The sequence below is a fragment of the Mchenga conophoros genome, linkage group LG11 (genome assembly GCF_057382185.1).
Source record: "Mchenga conophoros isolate Kocher_MC1m ecotype Shallow Benthic linkage group LG11, M_conophoros_male_GT1.1, whole genome shotgun sequence".
NCBI classification, from domain to species: Eukaryota; Metazoa; Chordata; class Actinopteri; order Cichliformes; family Cichlidae; genus Mchenga; species Mchenga conophoros.
The window spans coordinates 21,033,730-21,043,816 of record NC_140536.1 but is presented as its reverse complement, the minus strand read 5'-3'; the positions used below and the strand labels follow the sequence as shown (position 1 = coordinate 21,043,816).

General features: G+C 40.0%; 1 protein-coding gene across 1 annotated transcript; it reads right to left on the bottom strand.

The window, feature by feature from the left end:
* Nucleotides 1–261: 261 nt before the first annotated feature.
* On the bottom strand, nt 262–4,220 carry cnr2 (cannabinoid receptor 2). The gene is made up of 3 exons (XM_085290343.1): nt 4,072–4,220; nt 2,467–2,549; nt 262–2,323 (listed from the first exon to the last, which is right to left on the bottom strand). The coding sequence occupies exons 1-3, from the start codon at nt 4,218–4,220 to the stop codon at nt 1,236–1,238; spliced, it is 1,320 nt and encodes a 439-aa protein (XP_085146469.1). The 3' UTR covers nt 262–1,235.
* Nucleotides 4,221–10,087: the final 5,867 nt, after the last annotated feature.

The following is a 10,087-nucleotide window of genomic DNA, read 5'->3' as shown; positions in this document are numbered from 1 at the left end:
TTTACAGTAATTGTGTAGCCCTACTTTTTGCTGCTGTAGTGAGAAAAATTAAGCCACATACTCGTTCCGTTCACCACCTGCTGCTATTTCTTCTCCAATGCAGTCATGTGCTTTACTGCTAGCTAATTTCACAGATTGTCTTCTGTGGTAGAGAGCGTCCCTTAAGTCATCCTAAAGACAGATACAGAGATGGGCCCACTTTATCAGATTAAAGAAATGTACTTGTGTAATTTGCTTTAAAAAAGATACAAAGAGTCGAGACCAAGTGTTATTTTTAATAAGTTCACACAATGGATGAAATAGGTGTTCTAAAGTCTAAATCAACAAGCATCAGCTCTGATTATCTACCTCTGTTACGCTGTGTGTCACTGTGAGTGTAACTGCATATCAGTGTGCGCTCTACTGCAGCTGCCAGCTTTTACTATCGCAAAGACTGTTCTAGTGTCTGTGCTCGTTCTCTTCCTAACATCTGCTCCATTCACCTCTACACACTGCTTGGATTTGTGCAGTGAGCATTGTGTGAAATTCTGTGGGGTCCTGGCATTCATGTGCAGATTGGCGACCCACTGCTTCCTCTGTTCCTGCGTGCTCTGGGTCATACACTGAAAAATAAAGAATCATGCTAGCAACAAATGGCAAACCCAAAAGTCAGCAGTTCAGTTCACGGAACCAGGATTTCATGGAATGCTAAAGTAGTGAGAGGGGAAACATGGAGGTCAAAGGTAAATGACCTCTATATGTGCTTAAATATTAGTAACACATAGTAGCATACATTTGTACAAAACAATTTACTTAGTCTGATTGAGTGCAGAGGTATTTATTTCCATTTAAATCTTTTGGGTGCAGTTATTGCAAAATGCTGAAAAAAGCTCCGTGTGTCCTCTGTGTAACTATCATTTTCTATTTTAAGCATATTAACTGGTAATAACATTACGGATTAATGGTCAACAACATACTTTATAATCTCTTATAATTAAAGTAATGTGTAATGGTCACATTGTAATTCCCAGGGTTTGTGTTTTGTTTTGACAAGTACTGTTATCATGTGTTGTTTACTTATTTACAAGCTTATTCGCAATTACAATAAAAAAAAAAGCAGTAAGTGACATTTCCTTGTATAGACAGATTTTATCCTGATCTACAGTGATGGTGTTGATCACTAGCTAACAGCTGTCGTGAAAACAAGTGTTTCACGAACTGTATTGCTTCTCTTTTATTTTAACGTTCAGCTTCCTTCACTTTCTCATGGTCAGCTGGTGACTGTAGACCATTTCTGAAATGGAGTCAGGTCTGGTGGTTCTGGCCTTGGGCATCTCATCATCAGATAAAGCAGTACAGTTGTCTTCTGCAGAGGGTAGTCCATGGCTTGAGTCTTCTGTGAGTTTTTTACACCTTCCCTTGCAACACAGCTTTTGCAGCATCCGCAAAAGAGCAATTCTTAGTTCTCGAAAGCGCAGGGCATACAGCAGTGGGTTGACTGAAGAGTTGACCAGACAGAGGGTGCTGCAGAAAGCAAAGGCTCGCTGTTGGTCTCGGGTCAGGATCACTGAGACATCTACTAGCATGAAAGAAAGCACAGGAACCCAACAGCCCACCAGTATGAGCAGAATCAGGCCAAAGGTGCGAGCCAACCGGATATCCATCCTCATGCGAGATTGAGCTTTTCCTGCTGCTCCCTGGAAGCTGGTCATTGAGCACTCATGGCGGTGGGCCTTCCACAGGATGAGAGCATAAGCCCCCAAAATCAGAACCAGAATCACAAGGACGAAGCTGGTCCAGAAGGCTTGATAGTGCTTATTGATGTATGGAAACAAGTTTGAGCAAGGTGGAGTAAGGCCTGTGGAACACCTCCAGCCCATTAGAGGTAAGAAGGAGAGGAAGATGATTGTACTCCAGAGAATCAGAAGGCTCAGCAGGGCTCTGCGCCGTGTCAGCAACACCTTGTAAGTCGAGGAGTGGTAGATGCAGATGTAGCGGTCCAGAGCAGTCAGCAGTAAACTTCCCACTGAACCAGAGAAGGCCATGGTGACACCGCCTAGCTTGAAGAGGTAGGCGCCTGGGCCATCTTTGAGATGAAAGAGGTGAAAGTGTAAGAAACTTATGGTGAAGAAACAACTGGCAAAGACATCAGCCAGAGCAAGGCTGCCAATAAACAGATAGGATGGCCGCTTTCGCAAGGTGGCTGTGCTAGCAATCACCCCAAGCACAAGAACATTTTCCAGTAGTGTGACAGGGCCTGCCAGGAAACAGATGGTGCCGATGGCTTTCCTCTCTTCGTCACTCAGGACCATGTAGCACGTCAGATTCACACAGGACTTGTTAACTAGGAGAAAAACACAATCAGTACCGTGACAAGTCTTAGCTGACCAGTCAACTGTACATACAGATGTCCTTTTTTTTATATAACACAGAACTGAATTTTACCATTAATGGAAAGCTGCATAGCTATTGTTGATGAGATATTACCTGTGTGTCCATGCTCTACAGAAGTAGCTTTCTCCCCGTCCGTCATTCCAGCTACTATAATTAGGAAATGAAGTACAAAAAAGCTGTAACAAATGTTACAAGTTATTTATGAAGCACAGATGTCTCTACAGAATCTGATCTTTCATTCACATCTTTATGTGTTAAGATTCCGTCACTTTGACGTATGTCACATTAGGTTGGACGGGACAGGTAACTTCCCGTGGTGAAACAAACAAAGCAGAAAACGGGATTACTTTTTTATCTTGTTGTCAACATTGAAGCTGGAGCTTAAAGGGAACATAAACGTCTCTGAGTCAAGACAGAAAGTCATTTAGAGGCCAAAACAAACACACGATCATCACAGTTTCAGCTGATGATGTTACGGGAGAGATAGTCGCCTGGTAGAACATGGTTTCAAGCAAGCCATAAAACACTTTGATTTTTACTGAAGGCTGAATTGAGTTTAAAAATACACAGAGATCTATCCTTGTGCCTGTTATGTTAAAAAATAAGCCAATTTTTCATCATGATATGTTCAGTGTTATAGTGAAATTTCAGCTACTATATCTCTAAAACATTTAGCTTTCCCATTCATGTCAGGAACATCTATGCACATCACATAAATGTTTATCCCCTAGGGTGGATACTCTGCATTATAAAATTATGTAGTTTTTGTTAGCTGGCTTTTTTTGAAATATTTCCAGACTGCTGTTGCGCCGTCACTGTACAGGAGCTCCATGTTGGTGCCCTCTTGTGGAATCAGAGGAGACTGTATTTAGTCGTTTTATCAGCGGGTGAAGGTCACAGTTGAATTAAATGATCTCCAGTGAAGTGCGTCGCCTGTATGCAATCAATAGATTAAAGGGTTTGTGGAAAGCTGAGGCAAAAACATTACATTGAAGTAAATTATGCTGTTATAAATGAAAAGAACTGCCTTTAAATGTTTGCACAAAGTGGCTTAAGATTGAGGATTTCTTTGTTCTTTTTTTTTTTTTTTTGGCGGGGAACAGCATGACTGATGAAATACAGAGGGTTTAATCAAAATATTCCTGAAGCAATATATTTCTAGAGCAGCTGATAAACACTCAGAAATTATATAAATATGATTAGGTGTGGTATTGTTCCAATTATACCACGCTATACTGTTTCCACTGTATCTGTGACACGGCCATGTGAAGACTATAAAAATTGCATATGTATGAGGCCAAAGGAAGCACGTATTGAGAAAGATCCTTATTGAGAGACATTTTATGAACATTGTGGTGACATGTGCAGCGTCGTGTGGCAATAACCCCTTGAGTCACTTTTGCGCCTTGACACATTGTTACAAAAGATCATGAACCCTTTGGGCAGAATTGGAATAAAAAAAGAATAAAACTACTATTTGAAGTCACTCTTCTTTTATGTATTGCAGGAAACAGAGACTTTATTAAAATAAGTCAGAAACAGCAGGTCAACTCTCTACACATTAGATTAGAAATATTGCAGAAAGCATATTTTTTTCTAACAATTTCACACTTGCAAAATGCCACTTAAACCAAATTGCTAAATCTCATATGTAAGAGAAAAATTTTAACTGTGTTAAATAAAGTTATAAGAGCTCACCTTCTCTTCTTTCTTGGCAAACTACTGAAATATCTGATTTCCTGCCTCTTAGCCGCAGAGCTGAAGCTGCATGACACGCAAACCAGCAGACGTGAGTACTGGTGTGCATGTGAAGGGAGAAGACAAGGAGGGTATAGCTGTGATGACATGAGGGGGCGGGAGCTGCTTAGACGACATCTGAGATAAAACAAAAACCAAGCCCACTTTTTGATCAATTATCCACTCTCTGTCACAAATTCCAATTTTCTTCTGTTTGTTTTTTTCCGTAATATTTTCTTAAACAGAAATAGAGATTACCAGTAGATCATTCAAAGATCAACCCTTTTGAATTTTGAAGTCTCTCATATATTTCAAGTATGCTTCATGAGGTTGGACTGTGGCGAAAAGCCAATAAGATTATTGAGTGTCAGATATCAAATGTTAAGTGTAAAAAGCATGATCATAAAAAAAGAGGAAGTGGGCCATAATCACATTGGGTTTTGCAGCATATTTTGCAAGTGCCAACAGCTTCTTATGGTGCCTAAATATCTCAATAAGAGAACTTTTGTTATTTCTAACGAACTACCTAAGGTCAAGATTGAACTGTCCTAGTCAATGTGAAGCCCTCTTTCAATTAGATTATTTCTATTTAAATAGCAATTGTTTTCCACCTCTTTTTGTTATTATCTTCTACTCATATTCATCTGACAAAACAGCATCTATCATAACAGAAATATGTGCGTATACCCTGTCCCTGCAGGATCACTTAGTTAATGCTTTACTCCAGGGGTAGGCAACTCCAGGCCTCGAGTGCCGGTGTCCTGGAGGTTTTAGATGTGTCCATGATCCATCACAGCTGATTTAAAGGGCTAAATGACGCCTCAGCATTTCTTGAAGTTCTCCAGAGACCTGGTAATGAACTAATCATTTGATTCAGGTGTGTTGACCTAGGGTGGGATCTAAAACCTGCAGGACACCGGCACTCGAGGCCTGGAGTTGCCTACCCCTGCTTCACTCATTAATTCTATACTCATAAAACATTGCTTGAAGGATTAGAAGAACACCTTGTTGCAGTTTATAGAAGTAAAGGAATTGTAGATAATAAAAAGATGGCTTTAATTCCTTGGTTTTCTTGTTTGTCCTGCAGTAGACTGCTGACTTGCCCAGGATGTACCTCGCCTTTTGCCCTATGAGAGCTGGGGTAGACTCCCCCCCCAACATGAGCCAGGAATTGGATAAGTGGAAGAAAACAGATGGTTACTACAGTATTGCGACAAACCCGTATAAAGATTTTTAGATGTAAAAGTTGGCATCCTGCATTTGGCTGGCACACATATTATGACAAATATGGTGCAAGAACACGGAACAGTTAAATGTGGATAGACATGAAACGTGTATTCTGCACTCACAAATAATCTTGTCACGATCCTGGGTCTTATGACCCAGTGTTTTGAGTTTTAGTTTATTTTGATGTTTATAGTATATGGTTAAGCTCATTAGTTTTTCTATTTCATTTGTTATTAGATTCCCCTTGTGTCTTCCAACCCCTGTTAAGTCTCCCTTGCCCTTCATGTGTTTCATGTCTGTGTCTTACGTTGTCAAGTGCAGGTTTGTCATGTCTGCGTCTCATTATGTTTCCTGTTTTATTTTGCAGAGGTCCGATGTTCCTATGTTCAATGTTTTTAGTTTTGCTCTCCTCTTGTGATGTCCTTATGTTCATGTGTGTCAGCTGTTTCCCCATGTGTTTCCATTTCCCTCATTATCCTCCTGTGTGTATTTAGTCGGTGTGTTCTGGTCATTCTTTGTCAGGTCGTCTGTTGTTCACGCCATGTTCTTTACACCAGGTGTTTGTTTAGATTTCCCAGTTTAGATTTGTGTTAATTTTGCTTCAGTTTGCCTTGCTTTTTGTTTGTACCTTTTACCAGCCTCGCTTTTTGTTAACATTCAAGTTTTGTTCCCTGTTCCTTGGAGTCTGCATTTTGGGTCCTTCTTGTCAATTCATACAGTCTGCCCTCGCCAGACTGCGACAAATCTGTTAGGAAATAAAAGTTGATTATGTTCATCTGGGCGTAGTGTTTTCAGTGGTAGAAACGTTTCATCACTCATTTAAGTGACTTTTTCAGTCTTAGCTCACTCCAAGTTCCCCCAACTTTATAAACAATGCATCTGCACAATGACTGAAACTTAATGAACAATGGGCTATGAGGTCAGTTCCTTGATCATTAATATGCAAGTTCTCATGATCAAAGACCATTTACCGAAGGCCTCTACATTAAAAATGCTACTTTTGGGATTTCCTTACCTGGATGATTGAGCATTCATCAAAACCCGTACAACAGACAACTTTATAGTTTTTTCCTCTGTGTGTGTGTGTGTGTTGCAATTCAATAAATCTGACTACATGTTTGATTTTTGATCCTTATATTTCACCACCAAATTCATTCTAATGTGAGCCACTCTACTTTGACAGGATTTCAAGTGTCCAGTTCAGCATTTTGAAATTGAACTAGTCAAATACTATCTGCATAGTGATAGCACTGACTCACTTGACCTGAAACCCTTTTATGTGAGTAGTCCACTCGCCCATTGTATTGTAGTACTGGTGGCAGTACATAGGGGGCAATACTAGGCAACCCTGATTCAGTAGGCAATATGACTGAGTCAGGAAACTGGCCAAAAGCATCAGACTAAAGGTGACAAGTTAAAAGTTTGTTTAAAGATTATTCATTAGAGATACAAACGCAACAAGCAGTCCACTCAGCAATGAGGTCATTTAATTTAGATTAAGTCCCATGTGGTAAAAATAGGCTGCATTAGTTTGACAACAATTTAATCAGATCTCTAAACCACATACCCGAGGCAATCTGAAATAAATTAGCAACCTATTTTAGCATTTAGAGAAAATCATGCGTCGGTAACTGGGTCTGACGAATTTAAGTAATATATCAAATTTCATGAAGGAAAGGAGTTAGTGTTCTACTACATGACTGTTTTAAAAGAAAAGGAAACAAAAAATGTCTCGCGGAAAGGCAGCGATATCTGGTGCACGGGCTGTGTCTTCTCCTACTTTGACCTGATAAAGTCAGCAGGACAGAAAGCAGGAAATGTGATTAGGAGCAGGCAGCACAGCTTCAATAAGATTTCTACTCGCTCACTGTCTGTCCAGGTGCAGCATAAACACGACAGACAACAGGGCAGACTAAAAGCTGAAATGTTCAATTATCTGTTGAACTGCATCATCCTGTTACACAATCCATTTTTAGAAATTGCCTTGGACACAAACATCAGGGCCAGCTCTGCTGCTTCAGACAGATTTGGATTAAATCCATTAATCAAATTTCCGCTCCTCATTTCCAGATTGCCAGACCCTCAGGGAGCAGTATCAGTTCACTGACATGAAGAACACAGGAAAAAATTATCAGGCAAAAAATCTAATTACTTGGATGCTTAATTCTTTAATCATGCTTAATTGTTTACTTTGTTTTTGTTAAATGAAAGGCTTGACTTCTAAATATGGAAATGAAACGCACCAAATGAAAATTGCAAAAGCACACAGATAAATCTAAATCTCTGACTCAAATAGCTTTCAATTACATCGTCATGGGAAACGGGGTGGAGTGGGTGGAGACGTGTGTCCAGGGGGGATTTGTGACAGAAGGATAGCAGCAGGTGATGTATGGTTTGGGGACGATTTGAAGATGGAGGTGGCAGAGCTGAAGATGCTGAGACCTTCAGTGGGAGTGACCAGGATGGATGGGATTATTAATGAATTCATCAGAGGGACAGCTCAGGTTTGACACGGTTTGGACATGTACAGAGGAGGGACAGCGAAGTGGGTTGAAAATGGAGCTGCCAGGCAGGAGTAAAAAAGGAAGATTCACGGATATACGTAATGAAGGAGGACATGCAGAGAGTTACATTCAGGTTCATAATGTTTTGGACAATAATACAGTTTTGTAATTTTGCCACTGTTTGTGTCTGTGCCCCTGGAAATTGTGCATATCACCAATTGTTTCCTCTTAGTTGCAGCTTGTTTATGGGTCTCTCTGCCTTCATATTAGAAATTAAGGCAACTTATAGCATCTTTATAGTAACCGAGGAGCATGCGTCATTAGGTTCAAGATCACGTGACTAACTTGGCCATTCAAGATTGCCCAATTTCTTTATGTTCTTTATGTCTTTATGTACTCTTGGTTTGCTTTTGCAGAGTGTTTTGGGTCGTTATTCATTTGTACTGTGAAGCACATTTTGACTACTTTTGCAGCATTTGGTTGATCTGAGCAGAGAGTATAACCCTGTGCACCTCAGTCACATCAATAAATACTAGTGGCCCAGTTCCACCGGTAGCCACACATGCCTACACATAACATATTTCACAGACAGATCATGAGCTGTTCCTTTCTTTCACCATACTTTTATCTTGTCATCATTCTGATACAAGTTCATTTTAATCTTTGTTGTTCAAAACAATCTTTTTCACACCTGTATAAAAATGGCTGTACTTCTTAAAATACATCATAAATTAAAGATTAAACTGTGCTCTTCAATCACATTTTGACGGTTCGATTTGAAATGTACTGTGCTGGTGTACTGTGACAAAATTACAAAAAAAAAAGTGCAACTGTCTAAAAATGTATGGACCTAACTGTATGTTTATTGCAATAACTGAGTGAGAGAAAGATATCAATTAATTATGACAAGGACAAGGATATTCACTTGCTTAAAAATTGAAATTTAACAGACAATCTAGAGCGTTGTTTACTTTCACTTCAACTGGGACATGATCAGGGTTCTTTTTGAGGGAATACGAAATATGAAAAGTGATAGCTACAATTTTTAATTCAACATGAGAATTATGAATGCCGCAGGAACCTCGATGGAGTTCACAGAGATATCTGTTTATCTGTAAAGAGAATATATATTTTAATAGGTCACAGCCACATCCTGTAGCGTTGACCAGACTTCCCACAACCCACAACTGCGTAAGTTCTATTTGTTTCTCAACAAGAGAATTAAAAACACAGCTCTGCTCTCAGGTCTGAGGCCTCTGACCTCTTCTGTGCCAACAGTCACACTCAACAGTCTTTTAACTGCAGTCATGCTGAAACGTGCAGAAGTTTCCTGTTGGGCCCTTACCCACCACTAACCGAGTCAGTTCAGCAGCAAATTTTATAAGAAAGAATAACTCCTGAGCAAGTTAGTGCACAGCTGAACAAGACGATACAAGGCCAGCCTATAACCAGGATCCCACTCCGTCAGTCACAGGTAACAAAGCGCCTGGGAATAGCATACCTTATCATAGTATAGGATTAGGACTACATATATGTATTGATTTGTGTTATCTATTTAAATTGGGTCACTGCAGTGGGTAGGTCATCAGGCTCAACGCCCCTCAGCTTATGTTAGCTTTGCTGCACACAAGGTCTTGCATTGCATGAATACAAGAGGTCATTTGTAATATGAAAATCTGAGTTCATAAAACTTGGATGACTCATTTGTAGTGTTGTGGAATTTTCTGTAAAAAAAGGTCTGCAACACTGTCAGCTGTGGTCAAGCTATTTTATTACTGCATGCATGCAGGAGAGTGAACACGCACATCAAAACATCACAGGTCTGAGTTACGAGCGCTCTGCCCTTGGGGTGTCTCAGCTCCTCTTTTATACCTTCACAAACAACTCTCTGTATCTTCCCAGTTACAACAGGTTTCTGTCCAATGGGCTGTTTCTGGGCAGAAAACAACTCCCACTATCTTTTCCCAGGAAGCTCTTGGCACTGGTCATCTTGGGAGTTTAGTCCTTCTACGCCCTAACAGTTAGCAGATAACATAGTGAAACGTCGTTAAGCAAAGCTAAGCAGTTTTCACAAGGTCATGCTGACACATACACATACTCCATCTAAGCATATGCATAAGCACTTAAATACTTTAAATGAGAATAATAGATATTTTCTATTAAAATAGTGAATAAAAATGACACCTGCCATGCACATGCATGCAGATGCAGAAAATTCTAATTATTGGATGATAACCTGCACTTGG